General features: G+C 43.2%; 2 protein-coding genes across 3 annotated transcripts in view; one reads left to right on the forward strand and one right to left on the reverse strand.

The window, feature by feature from the left end:
* SKIV2L (Ski2 like RNA helicase) overlaps window positions 1-1,847 on the reverse strand; it is a 35,863-nt gene extending 34,016 nt beyond the window's left edge. Inside the window, exon 1 of the mRNA XM_033916623.1 lies at window positions 1,686-1,847. Coding sequence (XP_033772514.1) covers window positions 1,686-1,782 — 97 coding nt within the window. The 5' untranslated portion in view covers window positions 1,783-1,847. The remainder of the gene's footprint in view (window positions 1-1,685) is intronic.
* Window positions 864-27,513, forward strand: NELFE (negative elongation factor complex member E). 2 transcript variants are annotated; one of them, XM_033916625.1, is made up of 11 exons: window positions 864-929; window positions 7,676-7,770; window positions 9,271-9,340; window positions 12,151-12,296; window positions 14,901-14,975; window positions 19,948-19,985; window positions 20,486-20,688; window positions 20,798-20,942; window positions 23,414-23,468; window positions 24,460-24,562; window positions 27,304-27,513. In XM_033916625.1, the coding sequence occupies exons 2-11, from the start codon at window positions 7,696-7,698 to the stop codon at window positions 27,375-27,377; spliced, it is 984 nt and encodes a 327-aa protein (XP_033772516.1). In that variant the 5' UTR covers window positions 864-929; window positions 7,676-7,695; the 3' UTR covers window positions 27,378-27,513. The 2 variants fall into 2 exon arrangements, with proteins under 2 accessions (XP_033772516.1, XP_033772515.1); XM_033916624.1 differs by lacking the exon at window positions 864-929 and adding an exon at window positions 2,001-2,135.

The raw sequence follows: 27,513 nt of genomic DNA on the forward strand, positions 1-27,513 counted from the left end.
GTGATTTGTAAAAATTTTTGATTTACAACACTTGTTGTAAGATCTTTAAATGAATAAAGATTTTTAAAAAATAAATACCTAACAAAATAAATAAAAAATAAAATCCCAATCCTGAGGCAGGTCTACAAATGCCAAAACATTATATTCAAAGGCCAGAAATAGCCAAAAAGCACACACTCTTTCACAATACCACAGTTTATCCAGGTGCTAAGCTATATAGAAAATGGTAAAGGATAGAGGGGGTTGCAAATTGTATACCACTTTTTTCCTGCATGGTTTACACATTTTAGACAGGTGCTTATTTTGTTAAGTGACTTGCCCAGAATCATATGGACACCGCGATGGGAATCGAACTCACAGCCTCAGGATGCAGAGGCAGCTGCTTTAACTACTAGGCCGCTCCTCCACAAATGACAGCTGTTGCCTTCTAGGAATTGTTTTGACTTGCAGTTCAAAATATTATATATATTTTAAAAAACACAGTTTAGTGTGAAATAAACATGTCACAAGTGGTCTCAGTTTAATGAAGTGGGATTGAGCATGCACACTTGTGGAGTGTGTGGAAGGGAGATGGGGCAGGGGAAGGGAGTGAAGTTGTGGGGGGTAATAAAGAGAAGGTGAGTTATAATAATAACTTTATTCTTGTATACCGCCATACCCAGTGAGTTCTAGGCGGTTCACATTAATTTAAACATAGTTACATGCAGTTAAGTATTAATAGAACAGATTTACATAGAGTTAAGTATTAAATTGAACAGGGATGCAGGCAACGAAGTAGAAGAAATTGGGGAGCAGGATAGAGTGGATCGAGGGGGTGGGGGTGGGGTGTAATAAAGGGGGAGGGAGGAGGAGGGGGTTCTTAGAGGAGGGGGCAATTAAGTGTCCTGGCATTGGAAGAGGTGTGTTTTGAGTAATTTTCTAAAACTGAGGTAGGTTGGAGCCTCGAGGATTAATTGGGCTATCCATGGGTTTAGTTTGGCGGCCTGGAAGGCGAAGGTTTTGTCGAGGAATTTATTGGAGTGACAGGGTTTTAGGGAGGGGAAAGCAAATAGCTGGATTCTGCGGGAGTTTTTGTTTCTGTGATTCAGGAAGAAGTGTGGGTTGATGTAGTTTGGGGGCTAGACCGAATACTGTTTTGTAGCAGAAACAGGCGAATTTGATGGGGATGAAATGGGAGGAGGTTAGTTGCATATACGATGGCTGATGGGGACGTGGGAGGAGGTTGACAGGAGCTGGGGATATTGGAAAGTATAGGGGGGGAGGAGGATGGGGCTGGAGAATAGTAATGGGGACAAGAAGGCAGGCTGGGAAGGAGAATGGGGTGTAGATGGGAAGGTGGATGGGGGAGGGGAAGGGAGTGAAGTTGTGGGGGGTAATAAAGAGAAGGTGAGTTGATGGGGGATGAAATGGGAGGAGGTTAGTTGCATATGCGATGGCTGATGGGGACGTGGGAGGAGGTTGACAGGAGCTGGGGATATTGGAAAGTATAGGGGGGAGGATGATGGGGCTGGAGAATAGTAATGGGGACAAGAAGGCAGGCTGGGAAGGAGAATGGGGTGGATGGGGGAGGGGAAGAGGGCTGGATGGAGTCTAGGGGAGGAAGATGAGGGTGATGGGGCATTGGAGGGAGGGGGGGGAGGGGAGAGCCCCCCTCCTGCCCAAGATGCTGTGCGACAGCGGCTCACTCTCTCTCTCGTGCAGTTCCATGCTCCTGTCACCCCGGCTGCTTTTCCCCGCTGTGACACGCGCCCGGCGACCGCCCCCTGCGGGGCGGAAGTCCATGGCCACTGACTACCCTCCCGTCCGCCAGAAGCAAAGGCGGAAATAAACGCCGCCGGGAATCTCGACCAATGAGGAATCGCGAAGAGACGGAATAGGCGGGAGGAGAAGACTCCTGATTACGTCAGCAGCATAAAGCAGCGGCTGCCGTGGGAGGGACCTAGGGCTCTGATTGGCTCAGGCGCCCAAGGCTCCTCCCCTGAAGCCTTTCCCGGTGCATCCTGGGATGCACGGGAGGGGAGGCTAAGGTACTGATTGGCTTGGGGCTCTCCCATGATGCACCGGGAAGGGGAAGGCCTGCCATTTTGAAGAGGCGGGTCCTGCCGGCAGGAGGGAGCCGTGCTTTAAAGAAACAGGTGCGTGGGAGCGGGGATAGCCGGAGGGAGGAGGGCTGGACCCCCCCTGTCGCCATCAGCTCAGTCGGCTTGGACTACAGGAGGGGGAGGAGCCTTGGCAGTTTTATTAATAAACCTAATTTTGAATGCATGTAACAGTACAAAGATGTATAACAATAACAGCATCGTCCCAAATATTTGCCTAATATAGAAAGATTCAAAAGCATTATCTGTGGTCCTCTACAGTGATTCCCAACCCTGTCCTGGGTTTTCAGGCTAGCCCTAATGAATATGCATGAGAGAGATTTGCATATGATGGAAGTGATAGGCATGCAAATTTGCTTCATGCATATTCATTAGGGCAGTGATTCCCAACCCTGTCCTGGAGGAACACCAGGCCAATCGGGTTTTCAGGCTAGCCCTAATGAATATGCATGAGAGAGATTTGCATATGATGGAAGTGATAGGCATGCAAATTTGCTTCATGCATATTCATTAGGGCTAGCCTGAAAACCCGATTGGCCTGGTGTTCCTCCAGGACAGGGTTGGGAACCACTGCTCTATGAAGACAAAATAGAATCTTATCTAAAAAATTATTTTAGCAACGTAAGTTTGATATCAGTATGTTTTTACATATTGCATTCTACCATTAGATACAATCGATTTTAGTTAAATCTTTCCAAGAATTCAGAATAGGTGTTTTTTTTTTTAATTTCTTTATTCATTTTATAATTCACAAGTGTACAGCCAAATATTAAACAATATATAAGACAATAACACTTGAAAATCCACCATATTATACAACAGAAAAAGAATAGTTTTAAAAAGTGATAGATAAGAGAGACTGAAAGGTCACTTTGGGCGCCACAAAACTTAAGAGACTTGAAGAAAGCGCAGATGTTTATTCAGCATATGCCGACCCCTGAGCCCCAAGCTGGCTTCAGAAGTCCCGAAACCAGCAAGCTACAAAGAATGTCTCGGAAAACTGGGACTGTTCACCCTCGAGAAGAGAAGACTGCGAGGGGATTTGATAGAGACTTTTAAAATATTAAAAGGATTTGATAAAATAGACCAGGAAGCAGCATTGCTAACATTTTCGGAAGTCACACGGACACGGGGTCACAGCCTGAAACTGAGTGGCAGCTGGTTCAGGACAAACGTCAGGAAGTTCTGTTTCTCACAGCGAGTGGTTGGCGCTTGGAATGCTCTTCCGGAGGAGGTTGTGGCGGAGACTACTGTTCTGGGTTTCAAGCGCAAGTTGGATGCACACCTTCTTGTAAATCATATTGAGGGATACGGGAAATCCGGGTCTCCAAAAAGGAGAACCTAAATGGGCCACCGCGTGCGCGGATCGCCGGACAAGATGGACCTCGGTCTGATCCGGTGAAGGCGTTTCTTATGTTCTTACAGAGATATTTATACATTCTTCTGGCTATACAACTGAATTCTAGAAAAAACTTTTCACGTGTTACTTTTCTTAACAATCATTGGTGCTAAGCTCACACTAGCAGGTCACTTATTTAAGCCCTGCAGGCTTTCTGTTACATGTCCAGGAGGGCGGAATACAATATCGTATGCTGAGATAGCCATAAGAAGCTAGAATGTCCAAGCTAAAACACCCAGTGCAGGCAGGCTAGAACATCAGATACGTTAGGTCTGTAGCTAAACATAATTCAGCATTTTATTAAACAGAAAACTTAGTTCAACACTTAGGAAAACCAGTCCCAGATTCCTTCAAGACCATCTCCATTGCTACAAACTACCTGGAGCCGTGAGAAGCAAACGCGGAAATAAACACCGCCGTGAATCTCGACCAGTGAAGAATCGTGGAGACACAGAATGGGCGGGGAGAGAAGATTCCTATGTGACTGTTCCCCACCCCCTTTTTACAAAACCGCAAAAGCGTTTTTTAGCGCCGGCTGGTGCACTGAATGCTCTGCGCTTCTCCCAACACTCAAAGAGTTCCTATGAACGTCTGGAGCAGAGCAATCAGCACGCCGGCCTGTGCTAAAAACCGTTTCTGAAGTCTTGTAAAAAGTGGAGTGTACTAAGTAAAAAAATGAGTTTTTACCGCCTTTCTGAAGTTAAGTAAACTCAACTTTTGTTCACAAATTGGTTCTGTGGTAAGAAGTTGCTTTTATAGACTTAGAATGATTAGATCTCTGGCAAAAATCCTGGAACCATCATCAATTAATATTTTAATTCATTCACTTATCATCTCAAAAATAGATTATTGTAACTCCTTATATCAGGGAATCTGTCAGAAAGATATCGGGCGCTTACAGTTAGTACAAAACACAGCCATCAAAATGATTACAAACTCTGGAAAATTCTAACATGTTTCCCCTCTTTTGAGAAAAGCCCATTGGCTCCCAATCCAATACAGGATAACTTATAAGATTTCCCTTTTAATATTCAAATCCCTCAAAACTAAAGAACCAGCATTCCTCGACAAAAATCTTATACCTTATGAATCTAATAGATCCTTAAGATCCTCCGGACAGCATCTACTTTGGGTTCCTGCTTTAAAAATAATAAATACCCGTAGAACAACAATATTCTCAGTGACCGCACCCACACTCTGGAACGTATTACCCACTTATCTTCGTGCACAGCAGAACTTAGATAAATATAAAGGAGCTTTAAAAAGCTTCTTATTCATTGATGCTTTTGGCTAACTATGCTACTATTCTTTACTTATTGAACCCCTTAGTCCTTTTGTTTTTTTCCCATATATGTTTTTTTTCTGTATTTTTTCTGCAATGTTAGGAAATTCTACTTTACGGAGAGGGTGGTGGATGCCTGGAATGCGCTCCCGAGAGAGGTGGTGGAGAGTAAAACTGTGACTGAGTTCAAAGAAGCGTGGGATGAACACAAAGGATCTAGAATCAGAAAATAAGATTAAATATTGAGCTAAGGCCAGTTACTGGGCAGACTTGTACGGTCTGTGTCTGCATATGGCCGTTTGGGGGAAGATGGGCTGGGGAGGGATTCAATGGCTGGGAGGGTGTAGATGGGCTGGAGTAAGTCTTAACAGAGATTTCGGCAGTTGGAACCCAAGCACAGTACCGGGTAAAGCTTTGGATTCTTGCCCAGAAATAGCTAAGAAGAAAAAAAATAAAAAAATTTAAATTGAATCAGGTTGGGCAGACTGGATGGACCATTCGGGTCTTTATCTGCCGTCATCGACTATGTTACTATATGTAGTTCTTCCCCTATCCTTTTGTTCTTATTACATTTATTTTGTGTCTTGTTCGTCTGAGTATATTTCGTCTGTTTAATACTGTTGTTTTTAATTCTGTTTTTATCCCTATTTTATTGCTGTAATACGCTTAGTATTTTGATAAGCGTTTAATCAAATTTACAATAAACTTGGAAACTTGGATCTGATAGTTGGGGTGAGTTCATTCCATAATCTGGGTAGGAAGTTTGACTTCAGCTAGAGAATGACACTGGGACAAATTTTTCCCCGTCCCCGCTGGAATGCATTTTCCCCTCCCGGCAAGTTCTTTTCCTGCCCCTGCCTCATTCCTACAAGCTCTGTCCTCATCTGCACAAGCCTCAAACACTTTAAAATCATAAGTGTTTGAGGCTTCTGCAGTTAAGGCAGAGCTTACAGGAAGGGGGCGGGGACAGTGACAAAACTCATGGGGATGGGGAACTTGAGTTCCAGCGGGAACAGGGGAAAATTTGTCCACGTGTCATTCTCTAACTTCAGCTGCTCTTTGCTCTCCCTCCTCCCTCCCCAAGAAGCTGCTGTCCTAGGTGCCAAATCTTGCCAAACTATGGTCTCATCTTTTGTTGCCTGCTGTGCGATCGTCACTTCCTTGTATCCAGTCTCAGAAGCCCTTTGTGGCAGGAGCATATTAAGCATATGGGAATCCCCGGGTAGGGAGGGAAAATCCAGGAAATGTGACATATAAGAACATAAGAACATAAGCAGTGCCTCTGCCGGGTCAGACCAGAGGTCCATCCCGCCCAGCAGTCCGCCCCCGCGGCGGCCCAACAGGTCATGACCTGCCTTAATCACCAGAAGGGGCCCCCTTGCCCCCTAGGTTTCTCATCGAAGTCCTATCTTCCCATCAATGTCCTAACCCTCCGGCCTAGCACCTGCACGACCTGGTGAGCTGTCTATACTTATGCAACACCCCAGCACCTCCCTCAGTACCCCACGATCTCCTTTTCCCTCAGGAATCCGTCCAATCCCTGCTTGAATCCCTGTACTGTACTCTGCCGGATCACTTCCTCCGGGAGCGCATTCCATGTGTCCACGACCCTTTGGGTGAAGAAAAACTTCCTTGCATTTGATTTGAACCTATCCCCCTTCAGTTTCTCCGAGTGCCCCCTCGTACCCGTCGTCCCTTTTAGTCTGAAGAACCTGTCCCTGTCCACCCTCTCTATGCCCCTAAGTATTTTGAAGGTCTCTTTCATATCCCCCCTGAGCCTCCTCTTTTCCAGAGAGAAGAGCCCCAGTTTATCCAGCCTCTCGGCATATGGAATGGACCTAAAAGGATTTCTTCTGCTTCTCCTCGTATTTATGGGTATTGTTTCATGAAAACTTCTGTGCCGCTACTAATGACTAGGGAGTCAATTCAGAGTGGTTTACATGAGTTTCTGTAATGGTGTTATAACACAGAGTTAGGGCTCCTTTTACTAAGCTGCGTTAGCGTTTTTAGCGCATGCTAAACCCACGCTACGTGGCTAGAGCGAACGCCAGCTCAGTGCTGGCGTTAAGGTCGAGCGCGGGCTGCAATTTAGCACGCGCGGTTCCGCGCGTTAAAGCCCTAACCTGACTTAGTAAAAGGAGCTCTTAGTGTTTTCTGTGATGGTTTTCAATTTACAGTGGTGCCTCACACAACGAACTTAATTCGTTCCAGGAGCAAGTTTGTTATGCGAAAAGTTCGTTATGTGAAACGCGTTTTCCCATAACAATACATGTAAAAAAAAATAATTAGTTCTGTAGCATAAAATATGCTAAGATGACATAAAAAAAGATAAATTTATCTTGTTAGAGCTGTTAGCATGATATAGAGGGGATATATGTGAAGGGGAGGGGAGACAGGGGTTTTGTTGATCCTTGCTGTGTATTATAATCACCCCCCACATACTCCCCAGTACCTTTTTTAATTCCTCCCATCTTTCCCAGCCAGTGGCGTACAGGCCAGAAGCGCAGAGATCAGGAGCAATTCCTCTGCACGCCTGTGTGGGCCCATGCCGATCTCCGAATGGCTGCAGTTAGTTCTTGTGAGTCCCGCGAGAGCTGGCTGCAGTTAGTTCTTGTGAGTCCCGCGAGAGCTGACTGCAGCCATTCAGAGATCAGCGCAGGCCCAGGCGGCGGGGGGAGGTTTAAAAATATGCGGTGGCGGCGGGGGGAGGTTTAACAATATGCGGTGGCGGCGGGGGGAGGTTTGCAATACAGCTCGGGCGACTTCGTTGTGTGAAACGAAGTCCGTTGTACGAATCAAGACAAGAAGTTCGTTGTGCGCAGCGTTCGCTGTGCGAGGCGGCCGTTATGCGAGGCACCACTGTAATTTCATATTCTTTATTTTTCGCCCTGAAAGGAGAGAGGAGAAAAAGCAAGATGGTTGTCTACCCGGCCAGCCTCACGGAGGAGGAGGAGATGCTACAAAAAAAGTATGCCAAGCTGAAAAAGAAGGTGCAGGTTTCTCTGTTTAACTCTTTAAGTCATTTTTTTTTTTTTTTTTGCCAGATTCTATAAGAGGCGCCAAAATTGGTGCCTACCTTAATTACCTAAATGATGATCCCGAGACATGCTTTTTTTTTTTTTTTTTTAATTCTTTATTCGTTTTAAAAATCTTTCATCAAGTGTACAATATTCATAATCAACACAATGAAACAAGGCACTTGCATATCTTACATGATAATCTAAACATATAAATGTAACCCTCTCCCCACCCTCCCTCAAAACCCTTCATTCATTCACGGAATCCTGCCTCCTCTTATCCCACTGTCTTTCAACTCCTCCAGTCCCGACTCCTCCAGAACTGCCCAAAGGCTTAAACTAGCCTTCCCCTCTCCACGCGGCATCCACTATTCAGGCAAACTGGGAAAATCCCTTCTCTTCAAAATCGCAGGTTTTTGGAACGACCTCACCACCCCGCTGCGGAACCTGAGCTCCCTTCAGTTATTCCGCAAACAACTGAAAACCTGGCTTTTCAGCAAATTGTAGCTCTATCCTTCCCCCCCTTTCTCTCCCCCCTTCTACACATAAGTTCATGTCATCCTTTTTCTTCTTCTCTACCCACTATTTTAAGTTCTTGTAAACCGTGTCGAGCTCCATTCTCATGGAGATGATGCGGTATATAAACTTAAGGTTTAGATTAGATTAGATTAGATGTAACGAAACCTATCTTTGTATCCCTCCCCCCTTCTATTATTATATGATGTCTGACTAATAGGAAAATGACATTTATTCATGACAAAAAGACGCTAATGGCTCCCATATTTTAATAAAATTATTATAATTTCCATTTTGTGTCGCTATTGATCTTTCCATTCTATATATGTGGCATAATGAATTCCACCAAAAATTAAAGTTTAACCTAGTATGATCTTTCCAGTTATTAGTAATATGTTGGATGGCAACTCCAGTCATGATCATTAAAAGTTTATTATTACTTGATGTTATCTGATTCTTTTTTCTCATACACATTCCAAATATCACAGTATCATAAGATAACACTACATGGTTTTCCAATAAACAATTTATTTGATCCCAGATTGAGTTCCAAAAGGCTAAAATATGAGGGCAGTAGAATAAAAGATGGTCCAAAGTCCCTACCTCCGACTTACAATGCCAGCATCTATTGGACAAAGTACTATTTAACTTTTGTAATCTAACTGGGGTCCAAAAAGCTCTATGGAACAAAAAAACCCAAGACATGCTTTTTCAAGGCTGGTGCCCCCTCCAGCTCCTTTCTCGCTCTGGTTTCCTCTAGCTTGGAGTTCTTTGGTTGGGTCTTCTCGTGCCTTTGGTTTTGGCTTCATGCTTCTTCCCTCTTCCCCCTCCAAAGCACAGTGTAAATCTTACATGCTTGATGCACCTGAAGGGGGTGGGTGGGAGGCAAGAGATTTGTGGGAGCAGGGGAAGCCTGGTCACATGAAAACATTGATTATGTTTCTGTTATTCTTTTAGAAAAAGGCTTTGATGGCCCTGAAGAAACAAAGCTCTACCAACCAGACGACCCAAGGAGGCATTAAGAGGTGTAAGTTTGAACTGGGGTAGTCAAACTCTGCTTGTGAGGTCATCATAGTCATAAGAATTGCCATACTAAGACCGAAGGTTCATCAAGTATTCTGTTTCCAACCCAGGTCCCAAGTACCTAACTAGATCCCAAGTAGTAAAACAGATTTCGTGTTTTTCCCCCCTGTTCTCAACAGGGCTCTTCACTGTCGCCAATCTTGTTTAATGTATATATGACTTCTCTAAAAAAATTTTGCCTTTCATCATCAGAGACTATATATACCTATGCAGACAATATTTTCATTTTATTAAAAGTTGATCCTGATCTTAACAACCCGGTCCCCAGTGTGGACTGTTGCATGCCTAAACTTCAACTGTGGGCTTTGTCTATTCAAATGAAACTGAGCACTGCCAAAACCAAATTGCTTTGGATTAGGCCAAAATTAGAAAACCTCCCTTCCTCTGTTACATTAAAAACAGGTATCGCATTACATATAGATTTTTCATCTAGAGTCCCGGGTGTCATCTTGGACTCATCACTTACATTTCATGAACAGATAAATTCCTTGACAAAAAAAGTGTTTTTTTAGTCTGCGCATGTTGAGGAAGGTCAGATCGCTATTCCATCAAGAACATTTCTCAGTGTTGGTACAATCCACTCAGCTAGATTATTGCAACTCAGTTTATCTTGGCATTAAGCAGAGCAGTCTAAAATGACTTCAGTTAATACAGAATACTGCAGCTAAGCTCATTTTTGAGATACGAAAGTATGATCATGTTTCCCCTTTGTTGATAAAGCTTCCCTGGCTCCTAGTTCGCTTTAGGATCCAGTTAAAATGCGCTTGCATAATCTTCAAGCTTCTCTATGGAAAATTTGATCCTTTTGTCCCCTTATGTTGGAATACCCTTAGACTTTGCCATTTGAGAAGCACACAAAGATATAAGTTAGCCGTCCCTTCCTTTAAGGGAATTAAATCTGCTGGGAAGCTCAGTCAATCTTTTGTTTTCAAGTTTGTAGCGATCTGGAATGAACTTCCTGACTCCATTACGCTTTTAGGCCAGCTGCAATTATTTCGTAAATTCCTGAAAACTTTGTTGTTCTCACAATTTTTAAATGGTTTAGCTTCAGCCTCAATGAAATGATAATATTATAGTTATTTTTCTTATGTACTTTAGTTTTTAATTAGTTCTTCCTTCTCCTATGTTTTCTGCTAAGTACTCTAGTCTTAATTATATGTGAACCGAGTCGAGCTCCACTGGGAGATGACCCGGTATATAAACCAAAGATTAGATTAGATTAAAAACAATATTGACTGGAAAAAGAAAAGGAACTCCATAAAGAATAGAAAAGACCAATAGATGTACAAAATGGAAATTATAAGACCTTTTCTAAAATAGGGGGCCATTGACATCTTTTTGTGATGATTAAACACCAGTTATTCTATTGAAATATACACCAGGAATAATAGAGAGGGAGAAGGGTTCTTATTTTATTGTGTATACTATTAATAATAATGGGAAGGGGGGTGGGTTATGGGTTTATATATATACAATTGTTGTTTTTCTTGATAGATTTACAAGTGATGTTGTCAAGAATATGTATGATATTAATTTGTACACTTGTTGAAAGATTAAAAATGAATAAAGATTAAAAAAAAAAGAATAGAAAAGACCTAGTCCATTCACTCATTCTTGGTTAAGTGACGCTCGTACAACAAAACACATTCATGCTCTATCCATGTAAACAAAGAAATCCTAAAGAGTGCTGGATTATCCCGTAATTAATAAATGTGTTCAGTAAAAGAAGATTCAAATCCAAAAGCAAATTGGAAAAATGAGTTTTTAGCAAAGTTTTCAAAGCTTTAAAATTCAACTCACGATGGATATAACTCAGGAGTTGGTTCCAAGGACTAGGTGCTAGGTTAAAAAAAAAAGGCTTTCCACCATCTAGACTCCCACTTAGTTCTATGAACTGCCGGTAACATTAGTCTACTAGTTTTTTAGTCTGTTACATTAACGGGTGCTAGCAGCCCTTCCTCCTTACTTTTTTCTCCCGCCCCCCCCCTGTCCAGCAACACCCCCCTCCTTCTCTGCTCCCACTATCTAGCAGTAGGCCTTTTCTCTTACTTTTACCTTCTCCATTGGTTTTACCTCCCCCCTGTTCAACAGCACCCCTTCCCTGCTCACCCTGTCCAATAGTAGCCATTATCCCTTCCTTTTACCTTCCCCCTGTCCAGCAGTACCAATTCCAGCGGTCTCTCCCTATCATCGGGCCCTCTTCTCGTTGCCTACAGCGGCACCTATCTCCAACGCTCACACTCTCTCCCTCCCTGTCCTCCTGCTCCAGGGTGCTCGATTTCTCCCCCCCCCCCCTGAAACGGGCGTTAGTGTTGATTGCGCAACTGCGTGCGGCGGTCCTTCGCTTCCTGTTTCCTGTGGGCAGCGGGGTTTTTTTTTCATTTAGGCCGGCTTCCCACCGCTGCGTGCGCCGCAAACAGCCTCACACGCTGCAAATAGAACACGGCCACAGAGTCAGACACCACGGCGGCAGGGATCACAGTGTTGTAAGTGCGCATGCGCGCTTAGGGTTTTATTATAGAGGATTATATTGCAGAGATCTAAGTATTCATACCGGGGGAGGCGCAAGAGGGTGTGTCTTAACAGTTCCAAAGAAACGCTTAGGTTCCTAACAAAGAAAGAAAATAAGGTGACGCTCATATCAATAAGAGGGTCTGACAGTACCTCCCATAATATTTTGTGGAGGATTAAAGAAAAATATTAGACCTCCGGCACAGTGAGTCCTCCTAAGCCTTTCGTTTTGTCCACCAACAGCTCTCTCGGACCAGCCGGTGGTAGACACAGCCACGGCCACAGAGCAGGCCAAGATGCTGGTGAAGAGCGGAGCTATCAGTGCCATCAAGGCGGAAAACAAGAATTCTGGCTTCAAGCGTTCACGTACCCTGGAGGGGAAACTAAAGGTAAAGGCTAGGATGCAGGAACAAATGAAACTACTACTACTACTACTATGAATTATTTCTATAGTGCTACCAGACGCACGCAGAGCTGTACAGAGTCACAAAGAAGACAGTCCCTGCTTGAAAGAGCTTACAGACAAACAGGATGTCATGGATACAGTTAAGGGGAACGGTTAATTAGCGGGCTGGGTTGAAGTGCAGAGGAGCAGGGTTAATGATTGAAAGCTATATGAAAAAGGTGGGTTTTCAGTGTGCTTTTAAACAAGGGAAGGGGCTTGACGGGTAATTTATTCCAGGCATAGGGGGGCAGCTAGATGAAAGGAACAAAGTCTGGAATTGGCAGTGGAGGAGAAGGGTAACGCTAAGAGTGACTTATCTGAGGAACGGAGTTCTCTGGGAGGTGTATAAGGAGAGAGAAGTGAGGAGAGATATTGAGGGACAGCAGAATAATAATAATAAATTTATTCCTCTATACCGTCATTACCCAAGAGTTCTAGGCGGTTTACAACATAAGAAACTAAACAATCAGCGAAGTACATACATGTCATAAGATTTAAAAAAAAACCAAAACAAGATTAAAAGTGGGTAAAATAATTACAATGTTAAAAAGACCTAATTATGTGATAAATTTGTCAAACAAAGCAGACTTAACTAAGACATGGCTTGATGAAGACTAGAGAATGACACGGTGACAAAATTCATCACCGTTCCCGTTCCCGCGGATAACCGCGGGAAACCATCTTCATGTCATTCTTTAAAGAGAGAGGGAAGAATCAGAGTATGAATGGCCACAACCACTGACCCGCAAGCTTTGCTTTGAAGAATGCTGGTGTAGAAGGACAGAGGATGAAATAGACACTAGAAAATGACATGGGTTTATTTCCTGCGGTTATCCGCGGGGACGGGCACGGTGATGAATTTTGTCACCGTGTCATTCTCTAATGAAGACATTCACCGAGCCAACACACTTGTAGGTCAGCAATAAAGTCTTGAACTGTATGCATTTACAAGGGTATGCTAATAGAAATGAAGCCCCAAGGGCTAAAGTCTCAGATCTCATAACCAGGAACAATCTTACATTACATTACATTAGTGATTTCTATTCCGCCATTACCTTGCGGTTCAAGGCGGATTACATCCAAACTAAAACAAAAATTGCATTCAAAATTTGAAGGAATAGAATAAGCGATGATATAGAATTTTTAAGGTAATATACGTTGGGTAAAGAGTTACCAAAGGGAAGTGGAGGTCTTTAGGAGATAAGAATAGGGTGAAATTATGGGTTTTAGGTAACGTTTGGTAGATAAAAGAGTATTAGAGAGATCTAAGGGTAAATAGAGTGTTGGATATTGGGTTGGGATTGGTTGTGCTGGATAGGTTTTATTTGTTTTTTGAAGAGTATGGTTTTAATGTCTCTCCTGAAGGCTTTGTAGGCTTCTCTCTTGCGTTTGTCGTGTAACATCAGGAAACATCTTATATATGTTATATACTATTATATGTTTTTCTGTGTTCAAAGATTGTTATTGATTAGGGGGGAGGGGGGAGATAAGTTCTAAACTAGATTATTGCAGAATATTAAGTGTTGTATCTAAGTTAAAAATGTTTTTATTTGATGATACACTTATTGTAAGTTTTAAAAATGAATAAGGAATTTTTTTAAAAAAGGATACATCTTAATCTTTTTCCAAAAAATAACGCTTGAGAGTTATGAAAATACAGTCTCAATACTGCATTCATATCTTGCTCAAACACAAAAGAGACAAGCAAAATAGCTCTTTCAGATATCTCAGATAAAGACGTTTTGAGCAATTCAGTAACATTAGTTGCCAAACCTTCTGTCTCTGGATTTACTGCCACATCTTTCTTCAGAGCAACATAGTAAATTCGATTCAAAGGTAGAATATTGTCCGGGGTAAATTTCAAATCCTCAATTAGATATTTCTTAAAAGTTTCCATGGGCTGGCTCAAGGGTTGAGTGCTGGGTTAGTAACTGGAGGCTGAGGGTTCAACCCTCGGCTAGGGGAGAGTGCAGATGGGAACTGCAGAGGGAAGTGTGGTGGTTGGGTGGGTGGAAGAGGAGAGGCTGCGTAGTGAGGGAGAGATGGTGGATGGGAAGAAAAGAAAAAAAGGTTTATGCTTGATTGAGACTTTTAAATATATCACGGGCCGCAACGAGGTGGAAGAAGATATCTTCTTTCTTAAAGGACCTTCAACCACAAGAGATCATCCGCTGAAAATCAAAGGCGGGCAATTTCATGGCGACGCCAGGAAGTATTTCTTCACCGAAAGGGTAGTCGATCATTGGAATGAACTTCCATTGCAGGTGATTAACGCCAGCAGCGTGCTCGATTTCAAAAAGAAATGGGATATGTATGTGGGATCTCTAGCCGGGTGAAGTCTGGGGGTGGGTCATTAGCGTGGGCAGACTTGATGGGCTACAGCCCTTTTCTGCCGTCATATTCTATGTTTCTATGTTTCTATCACCAAAGACTATGGAAAATTTAACACTATATGTAATTTTGTGTATTTCTGTTCACACTATCTGATTCTCTGTGTCTGGCTGGCTCTGTGCGTGTCTCAGTAGTGACTCCTCTGTGTCTCCCCCAGGACCCAGAGAAGGGGCCAGTGCCTGCCTTCCAGCCTTTCCAGCGCAGCACATCCATTGAAGAGGAGACAGCAGAGGTATGCAGAACAGAACCCAGGACTAGTCACTTTTTAATACGAGAGAGGTGCAGGCCTCAAGGCTAGATTGCATTTCTACAGAAGACCAATGATAACACAGTTTGTGAGACTTCCTTGTAGAAACATTTTTATTGATTCCAGACTGGAGATTCCTAGTCCCGGAGAATCCCTGAGACTGTCTTGTGTTTCACTAGACAGGCGCTCACCTGTCTGATGGTTCGCCGACAATCAAAAATCTCTAAGACAGTTACATAGATCAACATAAAAACAGGATCAACATTAAAGCAAGCAATGCATTCGCAATGTAAAATGATCAGAAACAGGCAGGTTTTCAGTTGTTTTAAATTCTCAGTAGTGAGTAGAGAGTTGCACAGGGACAGAAATCCCACCCATCCCCGCTAGGATCCTCTCCTTCCCCACCCATCCCCGCCAGGATCCTCTCCTTCCCCACCCGTCCCCGTCAGGATCCTCTCCATCCCCACCCATCCCCGCAAGGAATTACCTCCGTCCCCATAAAAAGCAGCAATTACTTCTGACAATTCCACAGTTTCTTTTGTGTTGGCGCTGCTGTTTTCCTTGTGGAATCTCTTTGGTGGAACCCTTTTTTTGTTTTCTGTTCAGGTAATTAACTTATAAACCCCCTCTTTTACTAAGGCTGATGTGTCCATTATATTATATGGACGAACCCTGCTTCCAAAGCCTTCCATCCCCGTGGGAGTCCCATTGGCCAGAGGGGGGTCCCCGTGGGAGTCCCGTGGGCCAGAGGGGGGTCCCCGTGGGCCAGAGGGGGGTCCCCGTGGGAGTCCCGTGGGTTAGAGGGGATTCCCGCGGGATTCCCACAATCCCCGTTCCCGTGCAGACCTCTAGTAGTGAGTCCCTGAACTGGAGAATGACACGGGAACAAATTTTTCCCCATCCCCAAAGGAACTCATTTTATCCCAGGACAAGCAGGCAGGTATTCTCACTAGTGGGTGATGTCATCCGACAGAGCCCCGATACGGACATCTTGCAAGCATGTCTTGCTTGAAGAAACTCAGAAGTTTCGAGATGCCCGCACCGCGCATGCGCCAGTGCCTTCCCGCCCGATGTACCGGGCGTGTCTCCTCAGTTCTTTTCTTTCCGCGGAGCTGAGAAGTTTCACTTCATTCTGCGCTGACTGAATTTCAGTAAATTTGCCTTCTTTCTACCGCGTTTTTTGTTTATTTGATTTATTTCAATTTTACTTTATATTTTCTAAAATAAAAAAAAAAGTTAAAATTATTTCTTCCGGCGGTTCGGCCGGGTCGGCCTCGTGGCTTAGGCCTAGCGCCTTCGACCTTGCTGCGACGATTTTCCGGCCTATGTCCCGGCCAATCACCGGTTTTAAAAAGTGCAGCAAGTGCCAGCGTGCGATTTCGTTGACGGACCCGCATCGACGCTGTCTTCAGTGTCTTGGTCCAGAACACGTTCTGAAATCGTGCCGGCCTTGTTCCACGCTCACTGCGCGCTCGTTCAAACGGCAATTTTTTTTCTGGTCCCTGCCCCTTTCCTGTAAGCTCCGTCCTCATCTGTAAAAGCCTCAAACACTTTAAAATCATAAGTGTTTGAGGCTTGTGCGGTTAAGGCAGAGCTTACGGGAATGGGGCAGGGACAGACAGGCACAGCAACAAAAACTCACGAGGACGGGGAAATTGAGTTCCTGCGGGGACGGGGGAAAAAATTGTTCCCATGTCATTCTCTATCCTGAATCAGTCGGCTCTTTATTCACATCCTAAAAGCTATCTGCTGGGACTTTCCTGCCTAAACTCTAGATAAAGTGAGTCGCGGGAGAAGCCCTTGCTGCGCACTGCTTCACTTCATTACCGGGGTTCTGAACCCAGATGATGGGACGCAGCCAGCCAGTCAGGCTTTCAGGATACCTACAATGGATATTAAGAGAGATTTACACTTTCTGGGTCACCAGGCCGCACAGTGGTATAAATCTATTAGTGATTTGGTAAAAAAAAAACACCTAAAAATGGTCTGAGGGATATTTGAAGCATTGAGATTAAACATCCGATTTCAGCATCTCAATGGCCACAAATTTGGTCTTGGAGAATGAGATGTACAATGTCAGCGTCTATGAGACAAACTTGGTTTTTTTTGTTCCATAGACCCCAGTTAGATTGCAAAAGTTAAATAGTTCTTTGTCTAATAGATGTTGGCATTGTAAGTCGGAGGTAGGGACTTTGGATCATCTTTTATTCTTTTTTTTTATTTTTTATTTATTAAATTTTCATTCTTACAATAAATAAATAGCATAATATATAGTTTATAATAATTATAGTTGTATGTACAATATCATATCATATATATTGAATCCCTTTCCCCTGTTATTTGTTTTTTCATTTTTCCTCATAATTATTTCTATATTTCCCTCCCTAACCCTATATTATTATTATCAATGTGTTAAGATATCTGATCTTTAGAATATTTAGTCAATGGATCCCATATTTTCTTAAAATTTTTTATATTTCCTTGTTGTAATGCCAATATTTTCTCCATTTTGTAAATGTGACACACCGAGTTCCACCAGAATGTATAATTTAGCTTGGTATAATCCTTCCAATTTTGTGTGATTTGCTGCATGGCAACTCCTGTCAATATTAAAAGCAATTTGTTATTATTTGCTGATATTGGACTTTGTGTTCTCATTGCAGTACCAAATAATATGGTATCATATGAGAGACCAATATGATTTTCTAGTAATATGTTAATTTGGGGCCAAATTAAATTCCAAAAGGCTTTTATGCAAGGACAAAAAAAAATTAAATGATCTAATGTCCCTATTTCTATTTTACAATGCCAGCATCTATTAGATCTAGTATTATCTATTTTTTGCAAGCGCGTCGGGGTCCATAACACTCTATGTAATAAAAATATCCATGTTTGACTCATAGATGCTGACTTTGTTAATCTTAATCTCCAGGACCAGAATCTTGGAATCATCTTTTATTCTACTGTCCCCATATTTTAGCCTTTTGGAACTCAATCTGGGATCAAATAAATTGTTTATTGGAAAACCATGTAGCGTTATCTTATGATACTGTGATATTTGGAATGTGTATGAGAAAAAAGAATCAGATAACATCGAGTAATAATAAACTTTTAATGATCATGACTGGAGTTGCCATCCAACATATTACTAATAACTGGAAAGATCATACTAGGTTAAACTTTAATTTTGGGTGGAATTCATTATGCCACATATATAGAATGGAAAGATCAATAGCGACACAAAATGGAAATTATAATAATTTTACTAAAATATGGGAGCCATTAGCGTCTTTTTGTCATGATTAAATGTCATTTTCCTATTAGTCAGACATCATATAATAATAGGAGGGGGGAGGGATACAAAGATAGGTTTCGTTACATCTAATCTAATCTAATCTAAACCTTAAGTTTATATACCGCATCATCTCCATGAGAATGGAGCTCGACACAGTTTACAAGAACTTAAAATAGTGGGTAGAGAAGAAGAAAAAGGATGACATGAACTTATGTGTAGAAAGGGGGAGAGAAAGGGGGGAAGGATAGAGCTACAATTTGCTGAAAAGCCAGGTTTTCAGTTGTTTGCGGAATAACTGAAGGGAGCTCAGGTTCCGCAGCGGGGTGGTGAGGTCATTCCAAAGACCTGTGATTTTGAAGAGAAGGGATTTTCCCAGTTTGCCTGAATAGTGGATGCCGTGTGGAGAGGGGAAGGCTAGTTTAAGCCTTTGGGCAGTTCTGGAGGAGTCGGGACTGGAGGAGTTGAAAGACAGTGGGATAAGAGGAGGCAGGATTCCGTGAATGAATGAAGGGTTTTGAGGGAGGGTGGGGAAAGGGTTACATTTATATGTTTAGATTATCATGTAAGATATGCAAGTGCCTTGTTTCATTGTGCTGATTTTGAATATTGTACACTTGATGAAAGATTTTTAAAATGAATAAAGAATTTAAAAAAAAAAAAAAAAGAGATATTTACACACACTATCTCCATGGAATGTAAATCTCTCTCATGCATATTCATCTTGGGTATCCTGGAAACCTGACAGGCTATGTCTGTCCTGAGAACTAGACAGAACCCCCCCGCTGTATACATACAACATCTAACTTTTTATCGTCCTTTACAGAATTGTCCTTTATCACACATCCTTTGCACCTAATTTTCAAAGTGATACAACCCAGGTCCAGTTTTTCTTTTAAAATCTGCACAAAATGTGGACGTTAAAAGTGCCAGCGTAGATTAGAAGTGGGGACGCTGGATCATTTAATTTATTTTTGTCCCTGTGTAAATGCTTTTTGGAAACTAATTTGGCCCCAAATTAATAAATTATTAGAAAACCATGTAGGACTCTCATATGACACTATATTATTTGGTACAGCAATGAGAACTCAGAGTCCGATTTCTGCAAATAATAACAAATTATTATTAATATTGACAGGGGTCGCCATGCAACAAATTACTCAAAATTGGAAAGATTATACTAAATTAAACTATACATTTTGGTGGAATTCAGTTTGTCACATATATAAGATGGAAAAGATGATAGCGATACAACAAGGGAATATTCATAATTTTAAAAAAATATGGGGACCATTGACTATTTATTCTAATGATTAGATATCTTAGCACATGGATAGATTATATTTGGGGTTAGGGAGGGTAATGTATATCACATGGAAATAGGAGTATTGATAAAAAGGGGGGTATTTATTTTATCTTACAAGATTATTTGATTGTAAATACAAGTGATATATGAAAATTGTTTGTATTATGTTTAATTCACTTGTAAGAATTCAAAAATGAATAAATAAAATGTAAAAAAAAAAAAAAAAAAAAGTGCCAGCGTAGGCCTTGTCACTGGAACCTATTCTTTATCTTGTTGTTTTAATGTCTTTTGTCGCTCTCTAATTTTATCTCCTACTTTTTCACTTGTTCTGTCTGTCTTCTCCTCTCTCACTCTGGCAGTCTTCCAGGCGTCCCCAGAGGAAGTCTCTTTACGAAAGGTGAGTCTCTTGATTGCCTCTGTGGACGGCAGAGGCGGTGATAGAGAATTGTGAGGTAGATCGACAGCTGAGATACAAGTTCCAGTTGTGGCACTAACACATGCTGTGACCTTGAGCACAGTGGTTTAGCCTCAGTGTGTTCATACTTAATGAGGTAATACTGTTAATGCAGTATATTTGCCATGGGACTGAGAAGGGCCGAGTGCCCCTGTAACACATTTTACTGTGAGACGGCAGCAGGGATTGTGCAGAAAGACTGAGTCCTCTGCCCCAAGACAGCAGCAGGGAGTGCGCCCCTGCCGTGGGAATGAAGCAGGGACCGTGCAGGAGAGCCGAGCGCCCCTGTAACACATCCTATGGTTAGACAACATAAGGGATTGTGCAGGAGGCCTGTGTGTTTATACACTAGCAGTTCTCTGTGGTATTATTTTAGCTTACAAATCTTGCCTTGTCTCCGATTCTCTTTCCCTAATAACTCTCTCTCTTTCATCCCTTTCCAGCTTCGTGAGCTCCAGTGACCGCTACCGGGATGCTGAGAAGGAGCAGGAGGAAGGCCGAGATTCGGACAAAGACATTGATCGGGATAGTCTGAGGAGTCACGAGCGGGATTCCTATGACCGGGAACGTGGGAGGGACCGAGATCGCGAACGTGACAGGGATAGGGACAGAGACCGAGACAGGGACCGAGAAGGGTCTTTTCGAAGTGAGTGGCTTCCTGCTCTTGGGTCTGGTGAAATCAGTTAGAGGCTTGATCTGCGTTAACTGATGACAGAGATGGGATTGGAATCTTCCTTCTCTCTCTCTCTGTTCAGGATCCGATTCTTTTCCTGACCGCCGAGCACCTCGGAAGGGAAACACTGTGTATGTGAATGGCGTGGGAATGACGCAGTCCATGCTCCGGAATGCCTTCAGCAGCTTTGGGAAAATAATTGACCTTTCCATGGATAGTCCACGCAAGTAAGGAACCACTGGGGACATGGGGCAACAGAAGGGTGATGTGTAAAGTCTCTTCAATTTCTATAATCCAGTGGAAGGCTAAAAACCCCCAAACAAACCACAGGAGACAATGCATATGCATGCCATGCCAAAAATAATACTGTGGAAGGAGATGGTCGTGATTCAGATATTTATTCGGTCAAGAAACGATGCAGTCATAAGAACATAAGAATAGCCTTACTGGGTCAGACCAATGGTCCATCTAGCCAGTATCCCGTCTTCTCGGAGGTCAATCCCAGTCACAAGTACCTGGCAGAAACCCAAATACTAGCAGCATTCCATGTCACCAATCCAGGGCAAGAAGTGGCTTCTCCCATGTCTGTCTCAACAGCATACTGTGGACTTTTACTCCAGGAGCTTGTCCAAACCTTTTTTTAAAACCTGCTACATTAACCACTCTTACCACATTCTCTGGCAACACATTCCAGGGCTTAACTATTCTCTGAGTGAAAAAATATTTCCTCCTATTGGTTTTAAAAGTATTACTCTGTAACTTCATCGAGTGTTCCCTAGTCTTTGTAAATCTTGATGTAATAAAATATTGATCCATTTGTACCCATTCTACACCATTCAGGATTTTGTAGACTTCATATCTCCCCTCAGCCGTCTCTCTTTTCCAAGCTGAAGAGCCCTAACCTCTTAAGTCTTTCCTCATACGAGAGGAGTTCCATCCCCTGTGTCATCTTGGTCGTTCTTCTTTGAACCTTTTCTAGGGCCGCTATATCTTTTTTTAGATAGGGAGACCAGAACTGAATGCAGTACTCGAGGTGAGGTCGCATGAGGATGGCTGCTGGAGGAAGATTCTCGAGCCTCACTTCTCTTCATGAAGTCTCTCAGTGCCCTCTTCCTTAGCTTGCGTGCACGTGGTGACATGTGCGCACAATGCAAGCAACACGGAAACCTCGAGTGCCGGATCCAATCAGTGGGCGCACAATTCATGAGGATCCAGTGTGTTCATCCTTCTCCTGCATCCCAGTCGTTTCTTTAGATGATTCAGGCATCTTCAAGGTGATGAGTAGAAAAGTTGTAATGGAGAGCTGTAGAAAATCCGACCGATGGGAACGGGCAGAAACTAAAGACTGGGGATTAGGGGGAAGCAGGGGGAAATGGGTAGGGCTCGGGCATGCCCAGTGGGGCCCGGGCACTGCACGTACTCAGAGAGAGAGAAAAAAAAAATCTCTCTGAGCTATTGGAAAGCTTATCTGCAAATTGGGAGCTGTTGGGACAACACCCATATGTGGCTGACTCATCCTGCTTGTCCTAGGAGAACTGCTAACTTCATCGTTTGTTGACCAAATAATACCTGAACCAGGAGCATCTCCTTGCACGTTATTTCTTTGTTTTTGGTCCTTTTATTTTAACGTGGAACCGTTTCTTATGGGGTTTCGGCTATGCATACAGTGCCACCACAGCATAAATATCCCAATCCTCAAATCTGGCAGTCGGCTTAGATCCCTGGTTTGGACCTCTTGTCATGTCTGCCTTGGCCCTTAGGTCCTCCAGAAACCTTTCTAGTTTTCTCTAGACAATGTCATAACAGTCCTGTTTTCATAGACAAAAGGTTCAGCAATTGCCATTACGTTCTGTGTAAAGAAGGGGTCTGGAATATTTTCCTGGAAGACTGGATCACCAGTTCTTATTTTCCTTATGGGGGTTTGTTTCAGGGTTATGGCTAGTGGGCCACCTATCGGAATAGCCCAGGCTTTGTGACTCTAGCTCCAATGTGTACATTACATTACATTACAGATTTCTATTCCGCCATTACCTTTCGGTTCAAAGCGGATTACAAAAAGAGTTATGGAAGAAGGATTACAACGTTAGATCAGAGAAGGTTTCCAAGAGAGGGAAAAGTAGGATCTGGGGTTAGGGAGGGGATGGTAAGAGGGGGGTTAAGCTTTATCATGGTATTAAGCTTTATTAAGGGATTTCTTGAAGAGTATAGTTTTTATTTCCTTTCTGAACATCTTGTAGTCTGGGGTTGTTGTCAATAGGTTGGAGACTTCAAAATGGAAAGAGCAATAGCAATACAAAGAGGGACATATACTAAATTTATAAAAATATGGGGGCCATTGACAAAATATTGTAGTGAATGATCATCAGTTTTTCTCTTCTTCTTTTCTTTTTCTTCCTTATGGCACATCAGGAGGGGTGGGTAATGGAAATAATATTACATAATATGTTATAATATGGTATATAATGTGTATATGGTGTTTGGAAAGCAGTTGAAGGGTGGGTGGTGGGGGAGGGGATAAAAATATTATTAGAATTTTATGTAGTAGATATAAAAAGTGATATTGTGTAATAATATGTTGTAATTTAATATTTTGTGCACTTGATGTAAGATATGAAAATGAATAAAGAATATAGGTTGGAGACTTGGTTGTAAATATAGAGCCAGGAATTTGTTCTAAATTTAACCCTTTGCCTTCCAGCTGTGCCTTCGTCACCTTTGAAAAGATCGAGGCTGCAGATCAGGCCATTGCAGAGGTGAGAGAAATTTTGGCCCAGTGGTTAAAGCTACAGCCTCAGCACCTTGAGGTGGTGGGTTCAAACCCACGCTGCTCCTTCTGACCCTGTCCAATCCCCCCAGGTACACTAGGTAGATTGCCAGTCCACCAGGACAGGAAAAATAGCTTGAGTACCTGAATAAATTCATTGAGGGGGGAGAGAAAGTGGCACAGTGGTTAAAACTACAGCCTCAGCACCCTGAGGTGGTGGGTTCAAACCCACGCTGCTCCTTGTGACCCTGGGTAAGACACTTAATCCCCCATTGCCCAGGTACATTGATTGAGGGATACAGATAAGGGTAGATAAGAGTATGGAAAGAGTATAGATAAAAACAAGGGGGCTATAGGGCTAAATCACCCAAATGTTTTTTTCCCATTCCCTCTTTCTCCCTTTTCTCTCGACATTGTAACTTTACCCTTCCATAAACCTCTTCCCTCACAATCAAGTTTGTCTAGTTTATGTTTTAATATACACTGTTTGTACTTCTAAATATTGAATATATTAACTCCTCTTTCTTATTTATATTTTTATTGTAATGTAAACCGGCCAGATATTTATTTGATGGTCAGTATATTAAAACCTAATAAACTTGAAACTTGATAACATGACAGGTCATGGACCTGATGGGCCGCCGTGGGTGCGGACTGCTGGGCACGATGGACCTCTGGTCTGATCCAGTGGAGGCAAATTCTTATGTTCTTATGTTCATACATTAAATGGATTTGAGCCCACCAGGACAGACAGGGGAAAATGCTTGAGTACCTGAATAAATTTGTGTAAACCATTCTGAGCTCCCGTGGGAGAACCGTATAGAAAATTTAATAAATAAATGAGGAGGAGGAAGTGACCGGGACTGGTTGCTGCAAACAGCTCCCTTCCCAGTGCACAAGTGATACTTAGACAATAAAGAAGTGAACAGCTGCTTTTTTTTGGACTTTAATCCTGCTTTGTCTCTCTCTTGTGTATTCAGCTGAACGGTGCAGTGGTGGAGGATGTCCAGATTAAAGTGAGCATCGCTCGGAAGCAGCCCATGCTGGAGGCCGCCACGGGAAAGTCGGTCTGGGGGTCTCTAGGTGTGTGGAAAGGGACTGGGGAAGGCGCATGGCGGGCAGTGCTGGAGTCTTCCCGGTGAAAACCTTCAACGCTGTCACAGGCCTAGGGAGAAGGAAGGCAGAGCAGAGGCTGCTAGTCGGAGGAGATTTTTCTGAGTCACTAGGGGGGGAAAAAGGAATTGTTCTCGCCCCAGCCTTCAGGACACATTGAACCAGTCTGATTTTCAGGATGCCCACAGTGAATGTACATGAGACAGATTTGCACGATCTGGAGATGTGTGTAAAATACTGAGTGGAGTGAAATGGGTAGATGTGAATCGCTTGTTTTACTTTTTCCAAGGACTAGGGGGCGTGCGATGAAGCTACTAAGTAGGAGATTTAAAACAAACCAGAGAAACTGCGCTAGCAGTTTAACGCGCGCTAAACCGCCAGATGTGCTAGCCGCTACCGCTGACTCTTGAGCAGGCGGTAGTTTTGGCCAACGCGGGGGTTGGCGCGTGATGAAAAGTCACGCGTGTTAACCCCACTAGCGCGGCTTAGTAAAAGGAGCCCATAATTAAACTCTAATTCATTGCTGGAGAATGTGGTGAAAATCAGCTTAGCAGGGTTTAAAAAAAAGGCTTGGATAATTTCCTAAAAGAGAAGTCTATAGGCCATTATTAAGTCTATAGGCTTGGAGAAATCCACTGCTTATTACTAGGCTAAGCAGCATAAAATCTGTTTTACTACTTGGGATCTAGCTAGATACTTGGGACCTGGGTTGGCCACTGTTGGAAACAGGTTGCTGGGTTTGATGTCCCAGTATGGCAACTTTTATGTTCTTCTACGTACAACAGAGGCAGTGCAAGCAAATCTATATCATGCGTACTTATTGCATGTATCCCAAAAACCAGGCTGGCTTGGTGTGTCCTGAAGAGTGAATTGAAAACCCCTACCCTAGTGGGAAATTTTGGGATGTGAGAGGCAAAAAGCAGCAAAAATTCCCACCTTGACCACCGAAGGCCGTGGCGTTTTTCCTATAACACAACATAGCTGGAGTTTTAGCTTTAAAAATCAGCGATTCATTGATTAAACCATGGGTTCTGAACCCAGTCCTCGGGATACATCCGGTCAGTTGGATTTTTGGGATATCCACAATGAGTATGCATGAGAAGCCACCGGTAGTAAAGGCCCGCACTAGAAAATGATAGGGGAACAAATTTTTCCCTGTCCCACGGGATCTCAGTTTCCCATCCCGTCGAGTTTTGTTCCTGTCCCTGCCCCGTTCCTACAAGCTCTGTCCTCATCTGCACAAGCCTCAAACGCTTTAAAATCATAAGTGTTCGAGGCTTGCGTGGTTAAGGCAGAGCGACAAACCTCACGGGACAGGGAAATTGAGTTCCTGTGGGGACATGGACAAATTTGTCCCCGTGTCATTCTCTAGTCTGCACCGCTCAACCGGAGGCCTAGCGCTGTGCTGGTTGTGCTTGGGGGTGGGGGTCATAAGAACATAAGAAGCGCCATCTCCGGGTCAGACCCTCGGTCCATCAAGTCCGGCGATCCGCACACGCGGAGGCCCCGCTAGGTGTACACCTGGCGTAATTTTTAATCATCCATATCCTTCTAAGCCTCTCGTAGGATATGTGCATCTAGTTTGCTTTTGAAACCTAGGACGGTCAATTCCGCAATAACCTCCTCTGGGAGAGCGTTCCAGGTGTCAACCACTCTCTGCGTGAAGCAGAACTTCCTGATATTTGTCCTGAACTTGTCCCCCCTTAGCTTCATTCCGTGTCCTCTTGTCCGTGTTGAATTAGACAATGTAAATAATTTCTGCTGTATTATGTCGATTCCTTTCAGTATTTTGAAGGTCTCGATCATATCCCCTCACAGTCTCCTTTTCTCAAGGGAGAACAATCCTCTTATTCCAATTTCTCCATACCTTTTACCAGCTTCGTTGCTCGTCTCTGCACCCTCTCCAGCAGTTTTATATCCTTCTTTAGGTTGGGGGACCAATGTTGGACGCAGTATTCCAAGTGGGGTCTGACCATTGCCCCATAAAGCGGCATTATGACCCTCTCCGATCTACTCGTGATTCCCTTCTTTATCATGCCCAACATTCTATATGTTGGAGAGTGTACGCCCCGGGGTATTCTGAACAAAAAGGCTCCTAGTGAGGTGCGAGTCTAGAGGTGCAGGTGGGGAAAGCACGGGTCCCATCATCTCTATTTCTGGCCTCCAAGCAAACATTTACACTGGGTTTGAACACAAATCTAAGCTAGTCCTCTTTTGGGCTCTAAAAACAGCAACAAAAAAAGGGGATGGGGCTAGCGTTTGTATGAAGGACTTTGTCCGAAAAGGGGGGAGGGGTGACATAGGGGGCTTTGCTTGGGCGATGTCCTCAAGACACATCAATCCACAGTGAATTAGATCATTTTGTATAGAATGAAGGCAGTGTATGCAGATCTCATTCGTACTTATTGTGGTTATCCTGAGAACCAGAATATCCGAGGCGTCCCGAGGACTGGCTTGAGAACCGCTGATGGAGAGATCATGCTTCAAAAGAAGATTTTGTGAGACCTTTCTTGAGCCCAAAGTTCACCCACATAGAAATAATCCTATTTCTCTCTCTCTCCATATTCTCCAGTGTCTCTGCTGCAGGGATTTTTTATTTTTTGGGGGGGAGGGGAGGTGCAGCCTTGGCAGGCTGCAGCAAGAAACTTTAGGTGTTGCTCGACTGTCACACGAATCCACGTCTGAGACTGTTCTGTTTCTTCTCATTGCAGCGGTTCAGAACAGCACGAAGGGCTCTCACCGTGACAAGCGCTCCCAGGTTGTGTACAACGAAGAGATCTTTTAACAGTTCGGCTTCTAGCTTTACATTATTTTGTTTTGTTGAGGATAGTAGATGGGTCTTCATAGTACAAAGAAGCAGTCTTTTTTTTAATATATTTTGGCTCTGGTCACAGCTATTAAAGCTTTTCACTGGAGATCTG

The sequence above is a fragment of the Geotrypetes seraphini genome, chromosome 12 (assembly GCF_902459505.1).
Source record: "Geotrypetes seraphini chromosome 12, aGeoSer1.1, whole genome shotgun sequence".
NCBI classification, from domain to species: Eukaryota; Metazoa; Chordata; class Amphibia; order Gymnophiona; family Dermophiidae; genus Geotrypetes; species Geotrypetes seraphini.